The sequence below is a fragment of the Hippocampus comes genome, unplaced genomic scaffold (assembly GCF_001891065.2).
Source record: "Hippocampus comes isolate QL1 unplaced genomic scaffold, H_comes_QL1_v1.1 scaffold276, whole genome shotgun sequence".
NCBI classification, from domain to species: Eukaryota; Metazoa; Chordata; class Actinopteri; order Syngnathiformes; family Syngnathidae; genus Hippocampus; species Hippocampus comes.
In genome coordinates this window covers 812978-840518 of record NW_017805074.1, presented here as the reverse complement: position 1 = coordinate 840518, position 27541 = coordinate 812978, and the positions used below count along the sequence as shown (strand labels likewise).

The 27541-nt window shown below is 41.1% G+C and overlaps 1 protein-coding gene and 1 long non-coding RNA gene across 6 annotated transcripts; one reads left to right on the top strand and one right to left on the bottom strand.

The window, feature by feature from the left end:
- The first annotated feature begins 1893 nt into the window (after window positions 1-1893).
- Window positions 1894-27535, top strand: vaspb (vasodilator stimulated phosphoprotein b). 5 transcript variants are annotated; one of them, XM_019864922.1, is made up of 15 exons: window positions 1894-2015; window positions 2174-2377; window positions 17996-18167; window positions 19604-19784; window positions 20607-20673; window positions 22025-22122; window positions 23176-23429; window positions 23938-24056; window positions 24251-24302; window positions 24449-24476; window positions 24563-24617; window positions 24834-24890; window positions 25449-25518; window positions 25681-25738; window positions 26167-27535. In XM_019864922.1, exons 2-15 carry the CDS (start codon window positions 2373-2375, stop codon window positions 26199-26201), a joined length of 1251 nt encoding a protein of 416 aa, XP_019720481.1. In that variant the 5' UTR covers window positions 1894-2015; window positions 2174-2372; the 3' UTR covers window positions 26202-27535. The 5 variants fall into 5 exon arrangements, with proteins under 5 accessions (XP_019720481.1, XP_019720480.1, XP_019720482.1 ...); XM_019864921.1 differs by having other exon boundaries at window positions 1894-2377; XM_019864923.1 differs by lacking the exons at window positions 1894-2015; window positions 2174-2377 and adding an exon at window positions 3821-4024 and having other exon boundaries at window positions 23179-23429.
- LOC109512868 (uncharacterized) lies at window positions 3813-4542 on the bottom strand. The gene is made up of 2 exons (XR_002167609.1): window positions 4261-4542; window positions 3813-4053 (listed from the first exon to the last, which is right to left on the bottom strand). It is a non-coding gene; the product is annotated as an uncharacterized LOC109512868 (long non-coding RNA).
- Window positions 27536-27541: the final 6 nt, after the last annotated feature.

The following is a 27541-nucleotide window of genomic DNA, read 5'->3' as shown; positions in this document are numbered from 1 at the left end:
ATTGGTCTTCATTTGTTGTCTACTTGCATACTTGAACAAGTTCAGAGCTGTTATGTTTCCAAACTTTCACAACAATCTCTCCGTGTTCATTGGCCTGCTCAAATGTCTTTTTTTTTTAATTTCCATTCCATAGCTTCTGTCAGTAGCCAGTTGTTAAGGAGAGTGACCGACTGACGTCAAGGTCTGGAAATAAAGTTGCGGTACTGAGAGAAACCCATAATTATGCCATGACTTTCTTTCAATATTTTAAGAACTGTGGTACTAGTTGGGAACTCAACCAAATTGGGCAACATGTTCCAGCACATGTTCAGCACATGCTCATACAAGATCTGTATGCTATCCTCTGCAAAACTGTACATTCACTGATGAGAAAGAAAGAAAATAAGTCTTACTTTACTCGACAGCTTTGGTGGACAGCAGGGTTAACAAGAGGTGCTGGGCTCAAAATACCCTTCTAACAGTCGGTCAGAGCAGTGTGTGTGTGTGTGTGTGTGTGTGTGTGTGTGTGTGTGTGTGTGTGTGTGTGTGTGTGTGTGTGTGTGTGTGTGTGTGTGTAGTGAGTGGAGCTAAAAGCATATTTGGGTTTGTTGTGGATGTTTACGCATGCCAAGTAGTGGTAATGCATTCCTTTCTCATCCCAACTTCTACTTCTGTCCCCATAAGAGAGAAAGAATGCTTTTAGTGTGTTCTGTATCTCAGTGTTGAAAACGGACCATGAAAAGAATGTCAGTACTTTTTCCTCCTATTGTCAAAATAATTAGATATCTTAGATTTCCTTTGCAATATGCTATTGAGGACATTTCTGCCGCGGGCATTAAACGATGTCTGTTGATGACCTTTTTGGGAAGTTTTGCAGCAGTAATAATTATTTTGAAGCTTTCTTCTTAGTTCACTACTGATTTTAATATTGCGGAAGTTATTCTTTTTGAATAACCACACAGACTCTGTGGCTTACATGGAATATCACTTTGAGATAAAGCACCGGCTTTATAGTTTCCATGCAGACGTGGTATATTTATGCACGCAGTTCACTCTCCGTTCTGATATGTAACCACTTCTAATTAGAATATTGTACGAACAACCAAACTTTTCGAAATAAGTCCATGACATACCTCTTCTGTATGCTACGTCTACTGCTGCATCAAGAGAGCTCAGTGTTCATAAATAAGTTATGGATGATGATTTACAAACGTATAAATGACCTTTAATAATCAAAGAATACATGTGGATGTGTTTCAGTGTAAGCTAAATCACAAGCAGACGTGGTCAAATTCTGCTTGAGGGGCAACATATATCCCCTGTTATGAGAATGAGACGCTTAAAATAGATTTTAAGGCTGAAGTGTTTAACAACGTCACAATACCAGTTCTCCCACTTAACGTGTATCTTTGGCATATAAAGTGAACGTGAATTTTCGGCATTCTCATCTACATCAAAGTAATGAATATAGAGTCCTTTTCGGGAGTTGTGTAATTAGATGACTATAACTGCTGTATGATCTTCACTACCCAGATGGATGATACTTTGACCAAGATTTAAGACAATCGAATCCTTTACAAAATACAAAATACAAACACAAGTCAAGTCAAGTGAAGGAGATTTCCCTTAAATCCCAATCTTGGCAAAGCTAAATTTTGCTCACTTTTGATTGACACTTTCAGACATTAAACACTGCATCATCCTGAGACGTTTTTATTCAATGAAATCGTGTACCCCTCCTCAGAGAAAGCTTATTTAAAAATTAAACACTTGTACTGAATAGCTTTGTTGCTTTGAAGTTATTGCAGTTCGATACACAAGCGTGGCGTGGCGTACGATCAAGAAGAACTTGTCCGGTCTGTTTTTTTTTTCAACAGTGTTGTTTTCCCCGAGGACTCCTGAACGCACCACAAGACCCCACTGCCCTCTTTGAAGCTGGCGGGCTGGCCCCACACGCCAATGAGTTAGAGACCTACCGACCGTCGGAAAAAAAGTCTGCCTTGGGCTCATGTCCAGAAACGGAGACGGGACTCTCAGTAAGAAAGAGCAACTTTTTAGCGGTTACAGTACTGTAGCTATTTTCCGGGTTTGCCCGTTGAAGCTCGTCGAAACCAACGTGAGATAGTGATTGGACTTGACAAGCCCGCTGCGCTACTGTACCCCCCCCCCTTCTCTCCCATTTCTACACAACCAGGAAATCGTCGAGGTGTGCTTCGATTATCCCGCGAGTTGCTACCCCGTTTGCGGGTGTAGATGCGACTTTATCCCCCACTCCGACACATTTCTGGTAGTTTGGGTGTGGGTTCGGCTAGTTTGACTTTAATCCGCCCGCTTCAGCTTTCAAGTGAATCAAAGTTGTCCCGCGAGGAGAGGAGCTCCACTCCGGCCGAACAATGAGGTGGGTAACAGCGACTCAAATCCCTTCATCTTCATTGTGTTTCCAGGCTAACCGCTTGTGTTTGGGCCATTAGTTAACAACAAAGCCGCCGGGATACCATTTCGCTTTGTAACAGACAAACGTTGCCCTCGCTTCTTTGGCTGTTTTTGAACACGCTTGTGAGCGTTTCCGTCACGTTAAAAAGGGGCTAAAGAGCTCACTCACATCTTAATGCTTTTCAAATGTGTTTAAAGCAGAACGTTGATATGTTGCAGGCTTTTGTGACCTTTGCGATCCGATGTCGTGTGAATCAGGAAGTGTGAGAGTAGTAATGACAGCCCGCTTGCTACCTGTTCAGTCTCTCTGAAGCTACTCTCAAGTAACAGTTCAAATGAGCATTTGTATGCATTTCAAATTATCCTTTTTGACTATGTCCCATTGAAATGTTTAGTAGCGTTTGTACTTTCTAAGGCCATTAAATCGTTTGATTGCATTCCGGGTGTTGCCTAAAAACCTTTAAGACGCAACACTTAAGTGTCCGAAATGCATAGCATGCTATTTAGATCAAGGCGTGCATTTCATAGGCACCCATTACGTTCATTTGTCTTGTACTATTTGGCTCCCTCTGGGTTTGCAGCAGGGATGAAACTGCTCAGTGGAAAGAAGCTCGTGTCCTCAAATTCCACATCCTGTCACAGCCTGTGCAGTTGGAAATGACATGCTTTGAAACCACCACCACCACTCCTGACTTAAAGCGCCTCAGCACTGATTTGGTTTTGTGTTTATACATTTTGAAGCTGCAAGCTTTTATTTTTGGCAAGCTCGACTGATAAGATTGTAATAGTATGACACTGGGGCTGGGCAATAATACCATACATCGCGATAGACACCTGATCAAGAGCAATAGAAATTGCACTCAATATAAAATCGATGGAAAAAAAAACATCAGGACACAAACCTCAAATTCGTCATTCTGCATGCTGCCGTCATAGGCTACAATATGACGCTAGGTTTGCAGCAAATTTTTGCAAGCACATCGACGAAATTTGGAGCACAAAACCATTCTACTACCAGATATCTTGAATGGTATTTTACCTCCTGATAGTTGTTTCATTCATTTCTTATCTTTCATCAATGTTGTTGTTTTTCTTAATTTAAATGTGTAAAAATCAATGGTCTAATGTGAAATATGTACATACTTTAAATTGACCAGTCAGTTGAACCTTTTCATAGTTTGTTTTAACCTGTTATGGAAGGTTAAATATTTTAAAATAAAATTTCCTGAATTCAACCTTTTTTCCTTCAGGTCCTTATTTTGAAGAGTAAAAAATGATTAAAAATTGACTATTCAATATATATCAGTCTCTACTGATATGAAATACCTATATTGTGACACACTTTTCAACCATATTGTGCAGCCCAATGCGACACGATCTTGAGCCTCACCCATTGCTACACAACCAGGAAATCGTCGAGGTGTGCTTCGATTATCCCGCGAGTTGCTACCCCGTTTGCGGGTGTAGATGCGACTTTATCCCCCACTCCGACACATTTCTGGTAGTTTGGGTGTGGGTTCGGCTAGTTTGACTTTAATCCGCCCGCTTCAGCTTTCAAGTGAATCAAAGTTGTCCCGCGAGGAGAGGAGCTCCACTCCGGCCGAACAATGAGGTGGGTAACAGCGACTCAAATCCCTTCATCTTCATTGTGTTTCCAGGCTAACCGCTTGTGTTTGGGCCATTAGTTAACAACAAAGCCGCCGGGATACCATTTCGCTTTGTAACAGACAAACGTTGCCCTCGCTTCTTTGGCTGTTTTTGAACACGCTTGTGAGCGTTTCCGTCACGTTAAAAAGGGGCTAAAGAGCTCACTCACATCTTAATGCTTTTCAAATGTGTTTAAAGCACCTTCATCTTCATTGTGTTTCCAGGCTAACCGCTTGTGTTTGGGCCATTAGTTAACAACAAAGCCGCCGGGATACCATTTCGCTTTGTAACAGACAAACGTTGCCCTCGCTTCTTTGGCTGTTTTTGAACACGCTTGTGAGCGTTTCCGTCACGTTAAAAAGGGGCTAAAGAGCTCACTCACATCTTAATGCTTTTCAAATGTGTTTAAAGCAGAACGTTGATATGTTGCAGGCTTTTGTGACCTTTGCGATCCGATGTCGTGTGAATCAGGAAGTGTGAGAGTAGTAATGACAGCCCGCTTGCTACCTGTTCAGTCTCTCTGAAGCTACTCTCAAGTAACAGTTCAAATGAGCATTTGTATGCATTTCAAATTATCCTTTTTGACTATGTCCCATTGAAATGTTTAGTAGCGTTTGTACTTTCTAAGGCCATTAAATCGTTTGATTGCATTCCGGGTGTTGCCTAAAAACCTTTAAGACGCAACACTTAAGTGTCCGAAATGCATAGCATGCTATTTAGATCAAGGCGTGCATTTCATAGGCACCCATTACGTTCATTTGTCTTGTACTATTTGGCTCCCTCTGGGTTTGCAGCAGGGATGAAACTGCTCAGTGGAAAGAAGCTCGTGTCCTCAAATTCCACATCCTGTCACAGCCTGTGCAGTTGGAAATGACATGCTTTGAAACCACCACCACCACTCCTGACTTAAAGCGCCTCAGCACTGATTTGGTTTTGTGTTTATACATTTTGAAGCTGCAAGCTTTTATTTTTGGCAAGCTCGACTGATAAGATTGTAATAGTATGACACTGGGGCTGGGCAATAATACCATACATCGCGATAGACACCTGATCAAGAGCAATAGAAATTGCACTCAATATAAAATCGATGGAAAAAAAAACATCAGGACACAAACCTCAAATTCGTCATTCTGCATGCTGCCGTCATAGGCTACAATATGACGCTAGGTTTGCAGCAAATTTTTGCAAGCACATCGACGAAATTTGGAGCACAAAACCATTCTACTACCAGATATCTTGAATGGTATTTTACCTCCTGATAGTTGTTTCATTCATTTCTTATCTTTCATCAATGTTGTTGTTTTTCTTAATTTAAATGTGTAAAAATCAATGGTCTAATGTGAAATATGTACATACTTTAAATTGACCAGTCAGTTGAACCTTTTCATAGTTTGTTTTAACCTGTTATGGAAGGTTAAATATTTTAAAATAAAATTTCCTGAATTCAACCTTTTTTCCTTCAGGTCCTTATTTTGAAGAGTAAAAAATGATTAAAAATTGACTATTCAATATATATCAGTCTCTACTGATATGAAATACCTATATTGTGACACACTTTTCAACCATATTGTGCAGCCCAATGCGACACGATCTTGAGCCATGCAGTGCAGGTCTGATAACCTGTGTGACTAGTTTTTTAAATCTCACACATTTGTCATGCCAGGCTTTTCCGGAACAATTTGCCTCAACGGAAAGTCAAATCTAACCTTTACACCACTTTTGATTAACCTTAACTGAAAAAGTGCTTCCTTTGAAAAGATAAGAGCTGTTTAAAATTAGAGGTACATTGCTTCATTGACAACTAAACAAATTAATAGGTGATTTTAATGATAATCAGCTAATCTTAAAATAATGTTCTTTAAATCTGATTCTTCAATTTATCGACAAAATAATCGACACGTGAATCGATTATTAAAATAATGGTTTGTTGCATCTCTAAAACTAGACTCCACTTTTACTAACCAACGTCATAGTGCGACAGCGAGTATTTCTGTCTCAAATCTCTGGTGTGAAACTGCGGTAGACTTGTGGCCAGTTGCTTTATGTATTGCTCCTGCAACAGACTGGATAGCAAATATTTCCTGTGCTATGTTTAAGGTTGGTCAGGAGTAACCACCGCTAAAGTTCGCGTTAAAGGCTGTATTGAGGCACCCTTCCTAAGCATTGTTAGAATTCCAGCAACCTTTCCTCCAACTACCTCCAAGCAAAACTCAAGCCCGAGTGTGTCTTTGATCAGGCACAAGGGATGGCCTGTCGTTTTTAATGTTATTTCAAATATTTCTAAGTTCGCTAACGGCACAAACAGGGAGGAGGTTGAACAAAGATATGCATTAAGCATACACAGATAAATGCAGAGTTGCTGAAAGGAAGAAAGCCATTAGGCTTTGGGTACAGACCTAGATCGAAATGTGATCCTTGATTCCTTTGTGAATAATGCAAAATAACATTGAGAAAACAGCGTGTATAAAATTGTCTTCTTAATAAGTGTAAGGAAAATGTCCACACATATGTAAATGCAAAAGTCTGAGAACAGCTGCTGTGGTCTCAGGAGACCTGTCACATAGATCGGGGAAAACCATGACATTTATGCTTCTGGTTAGAACTCAACAAAAGAAGTGGAACAATCACATGAAAGTGTTTATTCTGATGTTGGTTTTGATATCAAAACGGATGATTTTATTGTTCATTTTGGACGGCGTCTCATATTAATGTAGTCATTCACTTCAGCTCTGGATGTTTAAATGGCATCCCCGCTGCCATGAAATTAGCATATTTTTCTCGTACTATGAGTCTATATTTTTGTAATGCTATCCGACTTAATTCAATTAAAACTACTTTGATATGATGCGGACCATTTCCTCTCCCATACCAACATAACACCTGAAATGTGTGTTATTGCTGCCAAATTATGACTGTGAGTGGTTCACCAATATGCTCGTGGTACAGTGGCTTTGGGTCGTGAAAAGTAGCACTGAAAATGGTCCACTCTACTCTTGATTAGGGTTTGATGAGCGTTGAAATCAAAAGTGTTTCCTTTGCCTCCCCGAGCCTTTTCTTCAAAGCTTCTGCCATCAACAAAGCAGCTTCACCCAGAGACCCGCATTGGCCTTGATACGTTGTCACTCTTTGCTCCCAAGAGATAATTGTGCATACAAAAATGCAACTATTGTCTCTTTGTGAAATGCCCTCCGAAGCCAACCATGACCTATTCAAATTGCCTTAAATCCCCGTCTGCATCATTCTGATGTTGGGGCGTAGAAGTGTGTGACCAAGAGAATCTGCCACATTATTTTCTGACTGATTATTAAATATTAACTCATGTCAAAGGCTTCCCATGGTGCAAAAGTATGTCAGAAACATGCAGACGCCATAATGACATGACCCTACAATAAAACTAAAGCTCATGACTGTAAATACAGATAAGAGAACCAGTTTCAGTCAGTTAAAAAAAAAAAACAAACACACACACACACACAGCATACAACACTATAAGTCAAGTACAACTTTATTGTCAAATGTGCTGTAACATACAGCACAGATGAAATTTCCTCCCACTTAAACAGACAACAAGAAGAGCCGCTGCGGTTGCCCGCGCCGCCACACTACAGTCTATGACCCACATTAGAACATGTTTTTAGGACTTCAGTGTCATCTTTTTGGTCAAATATGTTCCGTAATTGAAACATTCAAACCATTCCATAGATTGCGAAGATGGAAAAAGAGATTTTTCACAAATGCTTGACCTCAAATATAAGTCATCTGGCTTGCATTGTGCTGAGCTTGTACAGCATGCTGGCATAGTGGACAATGGTCCTAATGAATGCCCATCATTTCATCACAGATTTATTTTATTTTTTTTGGTTCAATCCAATCGTTTTATGTACTTGTTTACATTACGAGAAATGCATCTTCTAATGTGAATGCAGCCCGTCTGTGATGTGACACGCGTGCACAAAGCACAATGTCGAGTGATGTACACACACAACAAAAAAGTCACCTGGCACAGTGTTTACAGAAGTAAATAAGGTCCTGCACGTAGGGGCTAATCTCTATATTGTATCTTCAGAGCAGCGAGGCGGAAGGAGGTAGAAATATTTTGGGGATGAGGATGCCGACTAAAGATGACGCATTTTGTAGCAGATGTGTGTGATGTCATCCACGCAGTGACCATGACGTCTTTGATCCACTGGGGAAAAGGAGACTTTGATTCTTTTCATCGATTACTGATTCAAATAACAAGGCATAGACAGGAATAGTTGTTACCGGTACTATGGTGTTATTGTCCATGTTATCTGTTTTGTTGTATTATTTTTGTTCTTTGATGTTAAATCTTCTGTAAAGCGTTTTGTTACATCTGCGGCGGTTGTGGAAGCGCTATATAAATAAAGATGTATTGTCATTGTGGCGCATAATGAAGTGTTTGCACGGCTGAATGACTATGATCAGCACAAATGTCCACTTCAGGTTTCAGTTGGGATTAAGTTGAAGTCTAATGTAAACACAACAACTGTTCGTCAAAATAACTGTAGATTCATGGACAATGTCAGTCATCTCCCAAGCACTCCCTCCCACCTGCGCGGTGCGCATACCAGTCTTTTGAGGATAGGTCCGATGTGTGCCGATGAGTATTCACACTGCAGATGCATTGCATACATACCCAATTTATATTATCCACATAAGAAAGAGAGGCCCAGGTTGCATTTGAAAAAAAAAATCAGAATTGTACTGTTCACATTGTATGAAAAAAAATCGGATACGTGTCGTGTATGGGCAAAAATATCCCGAATTGACCTGCAGCGTGAACTTGGCCAAATTGTCTTGTAGTCGTGTTCATGATGATAATTCTGTTGCAGAGCGTAGTTTTTAGTGATAAAACATGAACACTGCAAAAACGAATCGATAAAAAATGTTGTTTAAAACTGTTGGCAAATAATTTCAATATCAATTCGTTGTGCCGCGCTATTATAAAGTCGTTCACCATTTGCATCGCGCTCTTATTACATCAGTTGCTGTCTACCGCAGACGTCAGAGCTGCGCCATACTGTACAGTATTTAGTTTGAAATGGTCATTGCTGTACGTCTGTGTCCAGTAATCTATTGCGGTAGTCATCCCAGGTCGGTTTTACACATTCTCATCCACATGCAAGGGTATCTGAGAGGGTTGCATGGTAAAATAGCACCTCACGAGCAAACGCTTGTGCAAATAAGAGGCAGAACATTCTTACTTCAAAATGTTTGTCTGTCATGATCACCAGTAGCTTCCTACAAAACTTGCATATTAAAAAAAAAAAATTGACAGCGAACGTCTGCCATTTAAATGCTGTTATACAGGGAAAATTGTATAAACCTTGCAAGACACACTTCAATGCCCAGGGTGTTGTGTACTTATCCTGTCTGCTAACTATAAACGAGGACACGGGCAACAATTGCACGCTTGCATTTAAATGTACAACTCTTGAGAATGCAAACCAATGGCAATGTGCATTCCTTGCAACCATAGCAACTGTTGGGGCAAGGGAAAAGGTGGGACAGCTACGGCTACGTGGAAGGGATAAATTTAGTTTAGTAGACAACAACGTAAATTTGTTCAACAAATGCACTCCAATATAGAAATACTAATACTTAAAGAAAAAAAAGTGTATCAGATAAAGGATTGAATTGAAACAAATGAAGAAGAGCATGTTAGGAATGGGATAATCACTGTATGCAAGGATTGCTAATATGCAGTGCACGCACTGTGGGGGAGGGCGAGGCAGATGAATCGCGCTCGTCTTTGCATCTGTAAAGTTGTGAAACAGAAGTGTTATTAGTTGCCTTTAATTTACTCCCACTTGAAACAAATGTTCCGAAAAATACGGTGTTGTGTAATTGAAGAGCATGCAAAATTATTTAAGTTCTCTAGGAAGTTCCTGTAGCGTCTTCTGTTCGTGCACTTCTCTGCCCTGAAAATTACGGATTGTTCTAAAAACGAATCAATAGATTAATTAATCGATTATTGCAATAATCGTTAGTTGCTGCCCTAATTCAAATCTGCAAAAAAAAAAAAAAGCCTTTTTAATTGGCATAATATTCACAGCTCCCCGAAAGTAGGTTCAGGGAGCTGTGGAAAAAAGTAGTTATTGATCAATTTGTTGTGTACCGTATATCTCTGGTGTCAGGCGGAAACCTCATGTGTCACAATTTGGAATTTTTTTTTTTTTTGTATGTCTGTATTACTGGTCCGTCCACAAGTGTTGAGTGTTAGATTTCCAAATTATGGCTTGCTTTCTCTGACAATGATCTGCTCACGCTTGAGCAAACATGGCATTTTGGCGTCTCGAGAAAAGTGTTAAATGATTAAACAAACATGGCATTTTGGGGTTCCGACCGAAGCCATTGTTCCAGAATATGCGGCGATCATACATTTACAGTTGTCACGGCCCTCCAAAGGAAAGTAAAACTATGATGCGGCCTATGACAAAAATGAGTTTGATGCCCCCTTAGCTACTTGGAGCGCTGCAGCGAGCGCTACAAACACAAAGCAACTCGCTTCCACTTCATTAATGTAACATAAGAAAGAGTTGGTGCAAAAGTAATGTCTCTGGTCACACTACATCGCGACAATGATCATTTGACGCTGCCTCAGACCCGCACCAACCTCTTGATAAAACCCTGACGTGTGGCGTTTGTGTGTGTGAGACCAGTCTTCTTTTGTTGATATTACCTTGTTGAAGTGAGGACTGGAATGCAGCACCGTGTTCTTTGTCATTTGTCCCCGTGGAATGTAAATGTTGACCCACAACTGTTGTTAGCATGTCAAAAGTGCAACAGTTTCTCTTAAATGAGCCGAGACGCATATTTGGAGCCGCCTCGCATGATACAAATCTTGCCATTTCAACTCATTCTTTGTCTCTGTGTACGCTACGTCGATGCTAAATGTAAAGTTCAATTTGTAGCACGAGAGTTTCAGGGACGTAATGCATCTTCTTAATGCAGTTTAAAAGCCAGCTGCATTGCCTCATGGGCAACCCCGCTTCTTAACTTGCTGTCTTATTGATCAGCTTCATTAGCAGCAAAATGGCCTCCTCCGTCTTGTTCATGTCTGTACTTTTAAAAAGACATTTTATGAGTTTGTTTTACATAACTGCCTCAGGATTAGCCGGCAAGGCATCTCTTTTTGTTGTTCTGGCTCAATCAAAACCTCCTTGCCCTAATGTTCCAAAGAGCCGGAAGCCTTTATTCATAGCATTTAGCAACATTGTGCATGTCCATATAAACATTGCAAGATGTAACCCGTTGTTTTTGCAAATGGTGGTGTGTTCACCCTATGGGGTTGTGTAACGTCCTTAACAGGAGTTTGATCATTTCATGCCTCCACTTGCTCTAACTCTCTTGCTCAGCCAGTTTTCTTTTGAAATCTGATCTGTGCCGGCACCTCTTACCTACGCAATTGGTCCCCTTTTTAAAAATCTCAAAACATTCATATGAAATAGTTGCCAGCCTCATGTTTGATGGGAAATATACTTTACATGTAATCAAAAATCCCCATCAAATAATCACATTGGGGAACTGAAAATGAAAAAAAAAAATCATGAGCAAAATTGCAACACTGTTCTGGACTGGATACGCAACAATAGTTCTCGCTAATAAGGTAATTGTGGGAATTCCCGCTTGTGATGGATTATAAGTCATAATTTGATTGCATGCATTGCGAGGCGATACATGTTATGCGGTTCAAACGAGGGTGCAAAAATTTGTCTCAGGTACCACACAACTTGTGAGTCTCATCTCTGTTGCACTGTGAATTTGCTACAACACCCGCAGTCTGCAGCCATCCCCCCTTCTGTGAAATATGTACCATACTCCACTTGGTCCTCCCACCTCTTCTACTCATAAATAGGCCATTATACTGACCTGCCACTTGGATTAGACGCTTTGCCGCAACATACAAAACCTTCTATTGTCCCATTTCCTTGGTGGTGGCCGCTGTTTTCCGTCTTGAATTGTGGCTCTTGGCTCTTATGTTTTTTGTGTGCGATACCATTTAACTTACGCTCTCGCTATCTTGTCTCGCATGATGATCCTGCATAAAGCCATGTATTTTTCGGGAAATGTCTATTAGGGGTGTATTGAAATATATTTTTAACCAATGCAATATGTATTGATATAGGGCTTAAGGATTCGACACAAAGGGATATATGTCGCATTTTTGGAACGATACAAATAATTCTGGTTTAAATAAACCTATACTTATTAACTCATTCAGTACCAGCCAATTCTGGACCAAGTGGATTTTGACCAAACATGAACAGATTGGCATAATTCTAAATTTTGACGTCCTATTATTGATGTTTTCTTCTTAAAACCCATTCCAGCCCCTCACTCGCACCCCGTGCCCAACCATGAATCTTCACTTTTGATCTTAATGTAGAGAGACTCTTGTCACCCTAATGGGTGCCAAGCAAGGCACTAAATATTTCCCTTTATGATCCTCCTGAGGTTCAGTTCCGCTTTCGTTGCTTTAGTGGTACACTTCTCATTCATTCCAACAAGGGGTCACTTGGGTCACTGTTGTCATCTGCTAAATGGCCAACAATCAGTCGTGAGTGGATATTTCCCAGCATCTTCAATCAAGCGATAATAGTCCAAACACATTGTCAGTTATTTTCTTTTTTTCGATTCATGCACATGGTCGAGTCTTGGAGAGTTGCTTCTCTGTATATTAAAGGAATTATTTTATGACATGCAATGCGTGACAATGTTAAGTACCCACAAAATACTGGGCAAGTGATGAAAAGACCCGAATTTACTTGGAAGTCATACCCAACCTTAGTCATACGGGTTTATGTGCATTATGTTTGGTAAATGATTATGTTGAATGATGCTGCATCACACCTCCAATAGACTCCTCCTTCTTTCACCTCAGGAAAGAACGGCTTTGTGCCACTAGGTTGCCGTAATTACCATAACGATAACTGATGTCAGCATGTTGCATGTCAGACATCTTGACTGTGACACGCTATTGGCAAACATTGCATCTGTAAATGTCTCTGGTCTGGTTTTTGTTCTTGATTTTTCTTAGGCTGTTGTACACATTGTTTTTAGGCGCAAAAAAAAAAAAGTGACAGTAGAAATATCCAACAAAACAAGAATGGAAGTGACTTGTTCTTCGGTAGGCCAGCCTCCTTCTTTGGCCCAGACTACAGAGGATTATGCCCCAACCTGTAAAAGGAATTGAGCTCACATAGAGAGGCCTGGAGGTGAGTTGGTTCCAAATACGGGCATTGAGTTTCCAGGTTGTACACGCACACACCGGTGCTTCAAAAGCTGGAGGGAATTAAACTGTACTCTTGTAGTGGACAGAAAAGACTCATGCTTGCTGGGGGCTATTCAGGTTAACCTCAGTGCTCCATAAACAATGCCAGTAAGGGAATGAGTCAGCGTGCAAAAATGCTGAGAGTTTTGTGGACTGGATACATTTCAGCTGACGGTACGATTCCATTCACACAAATATAGTCAGAGGAACTAAGTATAGTTTGGAAAGCAACGGCCCTCGTTTCTGTGCGTTTGTGTTGTGAAGACAGAAAGTCATAGTCTGTAGCTTAGTGTGAATTTGTCCACTTGTGTGCGTTTTGTTGCCTGTACAGAAAAATACAGATCAATTGTCTCCCATGAATTATATTTTGATGAGTTTTGTCTAATAGACCGTTTGTCAGCGACGTGTCTGTCGGGTCCAAATTGGGCTACAATGATGTAGCGTGAGCTCAGCAAAACAGGGTTAATGATGTAATAAATATTTCATTGACCTAATTTTTTAAGAAGGCTGGTTTCGGAGTTAAAGGGCTGCAGATGGACATTACTCATGGTGGTACATGGTCCGAGGGTACTTTCGAGGTCAGCATACTGTCACATGACAGCATGGTAATTGTGTCTATTCCCCGATATCGGACTTGCATCATGGCCTCCTCCGGTCCAACCTATCCTGCGTGATTTGGTCCCCAGACACTATCTGGCACCCAAGATATTGAAATTGGTGTAGGGCGTGCAGGAGAGGTTTCACTGTTAAAACAGGAAGGAAGGTGCACTGAGGTACGCACGTTTAGTTGTTTTTTTTTTTTTTTTTTTACCCTTCACATTTCCTCTGAGAAACATATACTTCCTCTTCTCACTTCTGTATGGAGTAGAGCCTGTCTGTAATGATTTGGAATTTCCCACTTTTGTTGTGTGACATTCAAAGCCCTGTACGATTTGGACAAAAGTAGATTTTCCCATATCTGTAATTTTGTATTAGGACTGTCCCGATGACGTGATCGGAACTCTGGCGCAATCAAGTTATTTTCATCTCATGAGGTCCTTGGAACAATTCGTTGTTCGAGCTTAGGCTAAATATTGGTCGTTTTTGGATACAAATCTTGATTTCGAACATGTTTACATGTTCACCAAAACGAACCCACACCACCTCACCCCGCGATCTTACGTTATTTGCATTTGCTTACACTGTTTTGCACCGTAGAGTACTGCGTTTTGACAACTAAATAATAATAGGTCTCAAGTAGTCTGTCTTTTGTTTTCATTCTGAAGGGACTGTTTTTCATTTGTTAAATTGATTTCATTACATAAAAGAAAAAGGAGACACACACATTTACAGGAAAATGCTACACTTGAATGAAAAGAACCAGAGAAAAGAATAAATCTGATACATTATTTTTTTTACAACTGGAAATGTTTACCGTTAACATTTAAATAACCCAAGCAGAAATTCTGTTATAAAACAAAATAAGCGCAAGCAGAAATTCTGTTATAAAACAAAATAAGCGCAGGAGACATGCCAAACTTCACTACCCACAACGAAATCCGTCCTCTGGATCCCAATTATTTTTCCATCACACGCATTGAAATTTGAGTGTGTCGCTTTGGTAAAATCCAAGGACAAACTCTTGCCTCCCTCCTATATTTTAGATGAGTCCCCCTGGCCAAATGTTCAGTTTGCATACCCCCACAGGTCTCTGCATGGGTATCCTTCATAGATGTATTTTTATTCCCTAGAATTCGAATAACTCCACGAAGCCCGGACATTAAAAAGTAATAATGTACTCGGCTCTTGATGTGAGGGCAAGAATTTTCATTCAGTGCTATTATGATCCCGGGGAATAGGAATTGCCGTCGAGGGCTGAAAAAATGCCATTGCTGTTACTCTGCTTTTGTGTACCTTATCTTAAATGGATTTAATGACATGGTGTCTTTATCTAAAATGGAAATCCCGATGCTTGAGATTTCTAATGTCGCGTAAATGCGGGCGCTACATGTGCACTAACCTCTTTATTACACAGTAGGTCTGGTCTGTTTAGCCGATGTGGTGCCATGTTGCACAAGACGTCTCCACACGTAACACTAAGAGACGCAACTTGTTAAATTGTTTGATTTGGAGACAGGGAGAGGGAGGAGACTGAGCGACAGGGCCTGACCAAGCTTGCCAGCACTGTGGCAAAGAGCTGCAAGAGGCTTATACTCCCATATACAGACATTTCCAAGAGGGCCTGTTCCCTGGCCTTGCGCTGTGGTTTCCTGTTAACCCCTCAATAGCGTCGGAGTCTCAGAAGGATAAGACCAGTAAAGACAGCCACCGTTTTTTTTTTCTCTACACTTATTACGAGTTAAAATGGGTAAAACGGGCCCGGCTCTTCGTTTACACCACGCCTGCATTTTGGGACCCTGAAATATTTGAGAGAGAGACAGTTTTTATGTCAACGGTAGTGTTGCCATTTTTATTTAAAAGCAAGCATTTGAGAACACTGCAGTATACTTCTCCCGCAAATTGTACGTTACGGTACCGCAAATATTTTCCAGCAGAACGGTATTACTTACCAATGTTGTACACATTCACAGGACATAGCCTGACGTTTTGTAGGCATGTCAATAGTGGTTTTCAAAATGTACATTTTGCCCAAACTTCAGAATGCCATCGCTCGCTTGAGGTGTAAAAAGGAGAGCGACAGTCGACGATTTAGTTTGTTATTGCAAACAGTCGACCTCACAAATACAAAATGAGAGAACACTGGCACACAGCTACAGCAGACCAAAAAAAAAAAAATTAAAGTTAGCGCTTCAGGGTTCATTCAAGGTTGCAAACGTTGGCAAAGACGTTCGCCAGGCACTCGCCATTGAAACTTTGCAATTGTCACTGTGTCGCCTGGCACATGATTGTTTATTTCCATTGAACAAGCTTAGGTTGACATTATTTATTGCCGGAGGTCACGTAACCATTGCTGTGGATTACTGCATCACTAATGAGTCATATTCAGCCATTGGTTCCTTTTGTCAGCTGTGTGCCTCATCATACCATACACAGGAACGTTGACGCATGTGAGCGTGTCTAGATGCCTTTGTCCATACTGTATGCGCATGCACCACACCAGCTTTGAGAGTCTCTGTCTGTAGTAGTATAAATAATGCAGTTGTGCACTCTGCGTCTCACCCCTGAGCCATCACTTTCTATGCCATTAAAAATGCATCCATTTCCCAGTCCAAAGTGTCCGTCCCCTCCCAGTTCCCATAATCCCTTTCCCTTGACCGCACATCAACGGTGAGCTCGAGGCTCATCTGACCAGGAATCCCAGCAATATTTTCTATGTTTAATCCTCCAGCCACAATTAATTTTTAACCTGAGCTCACTGTGTTCATGTGTTTACCGAACTGAAGGGCAATGGTATCAACTCCCTTGGGTATCAACTCCCTTGTTTGACATCAAGATTGTTGTAGATTTTGTTTTTATTTAAACTTGGTTTTCCCCTGGGTTGTTAAGGTGCGTTTCCCCCGAAATCATGAGCTTGTAGTTATTACTTTCAGGCAGCTTATCCTTGAAGCTTTCTCTTTTACAGCACAATAAGTGAAATGGTTGAGAAAAAAAAAAACCCAACGGTCGGTGTATGGAGTAATATTCTTCTTGCTCTTCCGTGTTTTCCAGACTGCTAACAGACAGGACAATGAACCGATAACAGTCTAGTAACAGTCACAACAAATTGTGTGGGAGTGACTATTGACTGATTGGGCCAAAGCAGTCCTTATAAGGTGGGCTTTGCAGCAGGAAGTGGGCTGTGGTGTAGGTACTGTGTCATAGGAAAGGAAGTGGCGGATTGTTTCATGTCTGAGACAGATGGAGGAAGAGATGGATTAAGGCGCTGTGGGGGTGAACGGGTCGGAGGGTGTGTAAAATAAAGAAAGAAGCATGTACTCATCTTTTTTTGTTGCCGTCACTATCATTTAGCATTTTATTCAGAAATATCAAAGCCCTTTTTTTTTCTGCAGAGGGTTATGTAAAAATGTGGAAGATTGCACAGCTCTGCACAATTTCCTGTCTTTGTCAACCTACATTGTGATTTGTCTCCCGTTTTGTTTTGAATTAACCGCCCCTGCCCCCTCAAAGAAAAGAAGAATATACCACGCGCTCTCTTGACCTTTCACTAATTGTTACAAACACATGATTCTGCACTTGTCTGTCTGTCCTATCAATGTTGCTGTTTCTTATCAACTGTGCAATTGTTGTACTTGCATGGAATGACTTTGTATGAGAAATGAGAAGTCAGACGCGATTGTCATGAGAAGACACTGTTGTCTCTAATGCGGTTAAATTTAAAAAAAAAAAAAAAAAAAAAAGGGAAGCAGAACAGGCTCAGTGAGGCTGATGTACATTTACTGGCCACATACAATAAACATTTCGGAGACCAGTAAAACTAATGAAGTCCAAGTATCCAAAATTCCACCCTTTCAATAGCCAGTGCAACAAATATTTGCTTGGCCGTAACATAGCCCGGTCAGAGCGGAGATTGGTGCTCTGCTGGGTATGTTTATTTGTTTATTTCAGGATCCCCATTTGTCTCTACCAATGCAGACTCTTCTTGCTGGGGTCGATATTTCCATACAGACTCACACATGAACTGTATTTTGCCTTTCATTGAAGTGAGTCGAGTATCTGCCAGGCTCGGGCCACTGTGATGATCTACGATGATGGCAATAAGAAGTGGCTGCCAGCAGGTGCTGGACCCCAGGCCTTCAGCAGAGTCCAGATCTATCACAACCCCTCCAACAATGCCTTCCGAATAGTAGGACGCAAGATGCAGACAGACCAGCAGGTGAAGTGAATTACTTTGGGCTATGTGTTTCAACTGATCATACATTGTATATTGATGGGAAATGTATTCATTCATCGTTTGTGTACAGTTTGCCAACTTTTGTTTCTTTGGGTTGCAATGTTTCCTCAAATTTTTCATGCGTCTGATCATTCACACAAACTCTTTGAGCATTCCTTGGACGACCGTGAGCAACATCAGACATGCACACAGTGGCCAAACCAGTATCACATCTGTCTAAAACCTACGATCAAAACAAATTAAATAATGTGGGTATGTTACAAAATATCAAAGTACACACACACACAAATATAAAATAATTCTTAATTCACCTAGGTAATCTGATGTGCAATTTTGTAAGATTTGTATAATTTGAAGATGTGTCTTTTGGCTTGTACGCACATGTCGTCGTGCGATGCCTCAGCATATCTTCTAAAATAAAAGCTCAATGAGCATTTTAAAGAGGAACTCCCATCAATCTGTTCTTATTTATTTTTGTGATTTATGACACCATTACACAGAGTCCTCAGTGATGGCATAAAGGAAAATCGTGGCCATTGACCCGGAAATGTAATATACGACGTACTGACAGATGTAGTACACTCCACATTCCACTCTAAATAAAAGCTAATACATGGACATTGTTTTTTTTTCTTAACCATGAAACCCAATCCGCTTTTTTCCATGTCGTTCACCTAAAATGGACTTCAGGATGTATCACTGTCATTCAGTTCCAGTACGAACTGGTTAAGTTATTACAAGACCATGACTCATGAGATAACATTCGATAAAGGTGGGCCATCAAGTTTCTGTAATAAGGGTTAAGTGAGTTTGGAGGGATCTATTCTTGACCACACTGTCATTCTGCCTGCTGCCTCAGCGTCTCACTTTAAACATTCACCACGCCAAAGTGCTCCCCAGAGACAGAGTCTTAAAGTGGATGATGTTTCCTGTGAGATAGTTGGCCTCTTCAGGCATTTCCTGTGAACGTTTTTTTTGGGGGGGGAAAAAGGCTCGTTGCCCATTCAGGAGCTTTTTCTCCAAATGTCCAATAGTGGAGACCTCCAAGGGGCAACTATGGAATAATGCATTTTCCTGTTCTTTCCCCTCCCAATGCATTTTGCTATCAATGATACTCACCCTCTCCTCTTTGTGTGCTGTGGAATCCAGAGGCGGTTAAACAAATAGTGAAATGACATGTCAGCACATTCAAGCAACGCTCAAAACCACAACATTGTTTCCCTTCTCATTCATTAGCCTGACGCCACCTACTGGATTGAATGAATAACCATGATGAATGAACCATGACTTTGGGACTTGTAGTCAGCGTCTGAGAAGTCTTCCAGAAACTCAACATGCACTTCTTCTTTTTTTTTCTCTTTGGTTTGAAGAGGAAGTCATGGTTTTTGAATCTATCCTTTGTGCTTGTCTTTGTACAGGTGGTCATAAACTGTCCTATTGTGAGAGGGTTGAAATACAACCAAGCCACACCTAATTTCCATCAGTGGCGGGATGCCCGGCAGGTCTGGGGGCTCAACTTTGGCAGCAAGGAGGACGCTGCTCTCTTTGCCAATGGCATGACACATGCGCTGGAGGTGCTCACCTCCATGGCAGATGCAGGTGCTGGTTCTCACTATCTTAAGCAGGCTCGAGATGTTTATCCAAATGTCCTTCCCACATATTGGCTTGTATTCATCACTGTTGCCAAATGGAATTGATGGCTAGTCTCGGATGGACTAAAAGCAGAATAAGAGATAAAAGTCAATTAACAGTGCAATAAAGAAAGTAGGTGTACCAGTCACTATTACGCAGGGATGGGAATAACTCACATATGTGCAAGTCACAAGTCAATTCGTAACCTTCAGGTCTCCAGCAAGTCCCAAGTCACTGTCAAAAAAAAAATCAAGCAAGTCGAGTTACCACCAAAAGTTAAAAGCTTACCGGTAGTTCCTCCTGGACACAAAAAGAGCTTAGTCTCTCACTTAAGATGTCACTTCAACAGCTGTACGTCCTAAATACCTACTGCTACTTTCCTATTTGCCACTCCCTTGACTGCGGTCTTGTCGCGATTTAGGGGATTTCGGAAGGAGCCTGAAAATACGCAAATAGGTGAGTTTTTCAGCAAAAAGATAATTTCGTGGGGGGCTTTGCGAGGACAATATGTCATAAATCGCGAATAGACTGGGTATGCTATATTTCCTCTTCCCTTTCCCAGCAAATATCTAACAGTTTGTCTTTTCTTAGACTGAGCAATGTTAGGGCAATCTAAATTTTTCTTTTACAAAATATTTGATAAATTAATTAGTTTAGACTACTGCCTCAGTTTTACTTTAAAAAGATATTCATTCAGGAGAGTCGTAAAGATAAATTTGGTGGTGGGTAGGTATCTAATCTAGTAATTTTTAAATGTAATTTGTGTTTTTGCACATTGTATTTTGGCAGGCTACGCTACCCTTCCGCGGCCGATGTCAAATGGTCCATCTCCTGAAGAGATTGAGCAGCAGAGGAGGTAAAAGATCTTGACACGGAGTATTGTTCATTTAACAATCAGTGGTCAATTCAGACCAACTAAACTTTGCAGTAGCCCTTTGGCAATTTTGCACCGAAGCATATGCACAGGATTTGATGGCATTAGCCTGACACTGCTAAACTCTGTCAGCCCCTGTAGGTTAAAGGTTAAACAGACAGCAAGACCGACACGGCTCACATAAGCCCCACCTTCTCTGCATCCATTTATATGTTCCTCCAGTTCCACCATTATGCTGGCCTGCATGGACTTGGCATTAACCTTTAATCTCATTTAAACTAAAAGGTCTGGGATTGGCCTACCAGACTGCCTGTCAAAACACTGTTTGTCCTGCCACGCTGTGGCTTAAGGAATAAAGCAGTGCTATTAAAACCTTCAAAATCCACCACAGATTTACATGCCAGTCAATGTTATTTACACTTATGGTTTTAGGAGGATTGAATGCCAAAATCATGATCACAATAATGTCAAACAGTAGTACGTGATGTGCTCATGATCAACTCAGCCCCACTGCCCCCAGTCGAAGAAGCAAAGGTTTTAAATGACACGGACTGCGTCATAATTGTATACTTGTGAGTTTTCGTATTGTATGTGAGCTGTGCTGCATACAGCTGCAGAATAGCAGATGTGGTGGGGACTTAGTTGAAGAGGGCTCGAATTAGGCCACAGCGTCCATCTGTGGACTTCTTAGTAACAACACAAATTGCGCAGTGTACTTTGTTCCATACTTCATGAACTTCAGTGCAGTTCCTGGTTTAAGTCCTCTTAACTGATGGATGTTGCATACATTGTCCCATTTGTTGATATGATCGCTGATAGTCAGCTAATAGTTTATTGTATCCCGTTTGGGGGTGGGGGGGTAAACAGGGATTAATAGTGCTCCGTCTGTTTGATTTATTTGGATCACATTCAAATTTAAACCTCTTTCACACAGAGTATGTCACAAAATTGTTGCACTGGAGCCATAACAGAAGATGTGGCATGTATCCACCATGTTAACTCGTCACCACATGCTGTAATTAGATGTATGACAATGTCAGCGCCAGCCTCTGATGTCGCATATGCAATACTTATACAATGTAATAGATCTTTATTCATGTCGCGCTTTCACAACAGCTGCAGTTGTAACAAAGCGTTTTGCAGAACATTTAACATAAAGCATGGACATTAATAAAAGTCAGTTTTTTGATAACTTTTATGGTACATACAAAGCATCGCATCATTTGAGGATAGTTGTCATTGAAATAATGAGCTACTTATCAACTATTTTTAAAATATAACTTGACGCATTAAGAGCCGCATACTTGGTGGTCACTACTGTATTCGTTTGCAGATTGGAGCAGCAGAAGTTGGAACAGCAAGAACGGGAGCGACAGGAGCGAGAGCGTCAGGAAAGAGAGAGATTGGAGAGAGAAAGACAAGCTTCAGCAGGTCAGGAAATTTGGCCTAGTCAACAGACTAAAACCAATTGGATACTTTTTTTTTTTTTTGTAATTGTTGAAGCTTTGTAGGGGGAATTCTTTCCCATTGTTGCTTGATGTACACCGGACCATTGAACAGTCCGGCGTCTCTGTTGTCGTATTTTACGCTTCACAATGTTGTGATATCCTTGACACACTTGTGTTGGTTTTTGATGCAGTCCTGCCGGGGGGATCGAAGGTCACGGGCATTCAATCTTGGTTTTCGTTCTTAATGCCTACACGGAGTGCTTTCAGCAGACTCTCAGAACCTTTTGATGTTATGGACTGTAGATTATGAAATTGTATGTTGAGGAACCTTGTCCCTAAAGTGTTTGACTATTTTCTCACGCAATTGTTCACAAAGAGGTGAACCGTGCTCCATCTCTGCCTGTGAATGACTGAGCATTTCAGGGAAGCTCCTCTTATACCCAATATTGGCACGTACCTGTTCCCAGTTCGCCTGTTCACAAGTGGGATGTTCCAAACGGGTGTCTTTTTTTTTTTTTTTGCCACCTCTTCCAGCTTTTTTGGAATGTGTTGCAGCCATAAAATTCTAAGTTCAGCATTATTTGCTGGAAAACAAGGTTTTTCAGTTTGAACTTTAAATATCTTGTTTTTTTTTTAAATAGTTATTGCATTACATATATGTTGAACGTGATTAGCAAATCATTGTATTCAGTTTTATTTTCGTTTAACACAATGTCCCAACTTCATTAAAATTGGGTTTGTATCTAATGGCAATCGTGGCGTAACACAAAATGAAAACAAAATGCGCATCACTCTGAGTCAACTGCTAAATCGATGGATTGTTGGCCAAGTGACTGTCACCGGGGGCGTGGCACCAAAATATCAGCCCCCATAATTAATTGTCATGAAGGGCCCCCACTGAGGTTAAAGTATTCTTTCCAGCTTTCAGTTTTTTTGTTTTTTTTTTGGACTGTATTGACTGGATGGGTATTGTCACCTGCCCCCCATCACTTTCATCATCTCCTTGAGGTTTGATCTCTGACATCTCATTTTTTAGCAGCTATTCCTTCTGGTCCGCCTATGGGACCTGGGGGCCTTGCTCCTCCACCGGCGCCTCCACCACCACCTGGGCCTCCTCCTCCTCCAGCCGCTGGTGTTCCGCCCCCTCCAGGACCCCCGCCATCTGGACCCCCATCTGGAGGACCCCCACCTCCCCCGCCTCTGCCATCAGAAGGAGCGAGCCTCGGTGGTGGAGGAGCCGGGGGCTTGGCTGCTGCCCTGGCAGGAGCGAAACTTCGCAAAGCATCTAAAGTGAGTGTCAAGCAAGGACTACAATGTTGTCAACAATGCTAATAGCTTCATTGTTGGTCATCACAGATAGGCTGTTTACTCGAGACCAAACACATTTGCAAACAAAAACACAACACAGCGCAAACACAAACCTTTAAAAATGGTCTTAACCCTTGTGGTATTTTCGAAAATGTCTTCAAACAATGAAAAGTGTGTTGTGTGTGTTTTGCTCAAGATAATGAGCTGAAGTGACCAGCAGAGACACTTTACCCAGGCGTGTTGCGCAATAATTTCAGCCTGGGATGTATGGGAGTGCTCCCTAAATTCGCAATGGCCACCACGTCTCTGCCTGCAAGTTAAAACAAGTGAATTATTTTTTTGACAAGCAATTTTGCTCCCAACGAGTAGCAGTTGACGGGCACCTGCATTTCCTGTAGCGGCCTGTTGGTGGTGTCAAGGTGGCTCAAGTTGTTCAATTCCCCAGAGGAGGTATTGTACTCAATATATCATTATCATTTTCTATTCTCAGCAGGAGGAAGGGTCTGCTCCAGCTGCAGTGGGCAGAGCAGACGCCAGCCGCAGCAGCAACTCCTCTATTGGAGGAGGCGGCGACCTGATGGGTGAGATGAGTGCCATCTTGGCCCGAAGGTAGAGACCATAGCAAAAGAAGATCCATATTTCCATGTGACCTAAAATAATGGATGGCTGTTGCTTATTACTTGCAATTCAAGCATTTATGGTCACAATTCTTGCTCTATCTTGATTCTGACAATCATTTGAATAACTTGAAGAATACAGTGAACTGAGTTTTGACCTTAAAACTAAATTCTTTGTCCCATCAGGAGAAAAGCAGCTGACACTGGAGAGAAAGTACCTATGAAGACACAGGACAATGTACGTAGCTGCTTATTTGCTCATTGAACTGGGCCAACAAAGAAGCATCCCCAAAATTGTCTCTGATACGATCTGACACTGTGGGCGCAAAAATCTGCTGCAGGATGACTCACTCTAATCAGGTCTTTTTTTTTCTCTCTCCACAGGAGGATTCAGAGCCTCAAGGTCAAAGTGGTGAGAAATCAAGATTTGTAACATGTTGCCTCCATTCACTGGCCAAAAGAATGCAATGTTTATATTTTCATGCATCATCTTGTCAGAAATCATGAAAAGACCTTGGGAGAAATCGTCATCCACTATGATGACCATGAACAGGTAAATAATTATCCGAGTTATTAGGGTGTCATTCTCAATCTGTTTCCCGAATGCATCGTGTGCTTTGAACTCACACTAAGTGTCGTCCTCCATCAGTGTGCATGCGACTTCACAAATATGTGCATCCTTTTTGCATCGTTGTCCAAGTGTGCTGTAGTAAGTGAATGTCAACCATTTTCATTGTAAGAGGAGAGTGTGTGTATGTTTCACTAACAGGAATAACTCCATTCCCAAGAGCATGGACTCCACCTCCTCATTGTCCCAAAGTTCCAGGTATACATACCTATACCATCCACTGTGACCTTCACTCCCATTGCCCTTTCTCTTTCTGTCTACAGGGCAAAAACTGATTGCATCTGATTGAGCACCCAACAATGCATTTTGTTCATTCTCATATTTATCTTGAGTTCAATTGCATAATTTATTGAAACTATTTCTGTCAGCTTCCTTTGAGGTCTTTGGTCAGTGCTGCCCCCCTTTGGTCATATTCCTGACACGATGGTTGCAGGAGGTGGCTGTCATGCTGTGGATTGATTTTATCATGAGTACATGTACCACTACCTTTAACAAATATAAATGTTTTGGTAACTTTGTGGGATTAACAATTCTCAATTATCTGTAGGTTTGACGATTGTAAAAGTGTGTCAAATTTAGGTGAATCTTTACTGACACGTGGCCGTGTACTGTCTATATATATATGAAACTTTTTAATCAGACAATTTTTTTCTTTGCTGCACCATGGCAACCCCCTCCAATCTCCTTTTAGTGCATCTTTTTTTTAAATAAACACTCAAAAATTCAATTTGTATTTTGATTTCTGCCATTGCACAGGGTGAAGCCACCAAACAACAGTAATGACGCAAGTGGATTCGAAGACTCGGATTTAGAAAAAATGAAACAGGTAAATTGATTGGGGATCATATGTTGGTGGGGTCTTTCTCTCTCTCTCTCTCTCTCTCTCTCTCTCTCTCTCTCTCTCTCTCTCTCTCTCTCTCTCTCTCATTTGCTGCATTAATGCACTCTTGCAAAGTTTTACCTGTGACTCTTGGTGATTTTTCTGCAGGAAATACTTGAGGAAGTGAGGAAAGAACTTCACAAAGTAAAGGAGGAAATCATCAGAGGTACAAATATCGCCCTCATTGTGGTGATAAACTACTATTTTGTAGTAGGGCGTTGTTTAGAGGGTGAGGCTTTCTTTTTGGGGCGGGGTTGATCAAAGGAAAATCTGTTGTACTAAAACAAACACCATGAACATTAGACAGCCCCCACCATGCCTAAAGCCTCATGTTCTGGCTAGAAAAAAAACTAGGCGACCTCGACCTGACCTTATGTTTTCAGGGACATAATATTTCTTGTAAGCAGCACCTTTTATGCATGTTATATTTAGTGAGTTTAGGGGTGTCTATTTGAGGTATGGCAGGTAGGCAACATCGCAGGCGGTTATTTGTGGCATGGTGTCGATTAGTGCGAAGGCCACCGTTTACATAGGGAATACATACACCTTACCAAAATGTTGATCTTTATTGTTTCTCCTTCTTCTACCTCACAGCCTTTATTCAGGAGCTGCAAAAGAGAAGCACATAGTTTTGGTGCACGTCTGGTATAGCAGAGGGATGTGATCGATGGAGGCTTGCTGGGATCTTTGCTCCACTGCGTCCTCTAATGTAGCCCAGGGATTTCTCATTGTCTTTTTTTTTTTCTATCTCCCACGAGCATTGCTTTCATGTCACCATGCGTAGATACTCTTCTTGTAAATGGTAACCCAGGGAACCTCCTCAGGCTGCCATCCAACTTGTTAAAAGATCATGGTGATCCTGTCTCTCCCCCATTCAACTGTCCTTTTCCAATGTGTTCTATGAGAATCAGTTGAGAGTTCACAGCTGCAACCACAGTACTAATTTGTCATCGTTTGTCTTCATATCAGGAGTCTTTCTGCTAGTTGTCTTCTGACAGACGCATTTACTGGTAAAGCAGTATTCAGGGATAAGGTATTTGCCACATTTTTACTGTAATAGCAAGATGCTGGAATGTTGGGATTTTATTACTCTGCTTGCTCTCGGCAACGCCTCAAAAACGACCATAAATACTTGTATCAGACGTCCGCCGGTAGTTTGTTTCCTTTCATGCTAATTGGAAGACAGAAAATCAATAATTGGGGAGAGCACAGAGAACCCAACTCCCTGACTGCTGCAGTGTCTTTCCATCACATGGATTTACATCTCGGCACAGCACAAAGCCTTCACTGCTGCAGGAAGAAACGAGCAAATGGATGCTGATGGACAACCGGAATGCTGTGAATGAGTGTGCTGTTTTGTGTATGAGAAATGTATTCTCTTTGCATTGCACTTGTTCTAGAGTCAAGTGTGAGCATGTGCCACACTGCCTTGACAGACTTTTTGTTTCCCTCACAGTCTAAATGAAATGTTCTTGGCCAGTGCAGTGGTCTTAAATTGTACTATTGCTGGTTATTTTCTTGATTTTTTGCATTATTTTCAGTTTTTTTAAACATGGCCATGAATAGGTCAATTAATTTGGCCATAACCAACTGCCTTGAGAATGACTATAAATTTAAAAAATATATATTATATATATATAAAGATAAATATATTTGTTTTGAGGGAAAGTGTTATCACAAATGTTTTTTCTATTTTAAAATTACTGGTGAATGGGGATTTTGTTTTTCCTTTTGATTGTTTTCTTATGAGATGTTATTTTGGGTTTACGGCTTCTTTTTCTAATAGAATCTAGGCTTTTTACACTGAACTATAAAGAAAACAGCTTAGAGACACTGGATTAGAAATGCCTTTATAGTCGAATACAGCTGCTTCTTGAAATGCAGTTTGTCTCGTGTTGTCTTTTTGCTTGAGAACATGTTTGTGTATTTCCATCTCTTTGGTAAAATTGCATGTATGTAAAAGTATGCA

Excerpts from the sequence above, each read along its gene's own strand:
- vaspb (XM_019864922.1), top strand. Across the intron at positions 20,674-22,024 it reads GAGATTGAGCAGCAGAGGAG|ATTGGAGCAGCAGAAGTTGG; the intron begins GTAAAAGATCTT and ends ATTCGTTTGCAG. Across the intron at positions 24,618-24,833 it reads ACTATGATGACCATGAACAG|GAATAACTCCATTCCCAAGA; the intron begins GTAAATAATTAT and ends TTTCACTAACAG.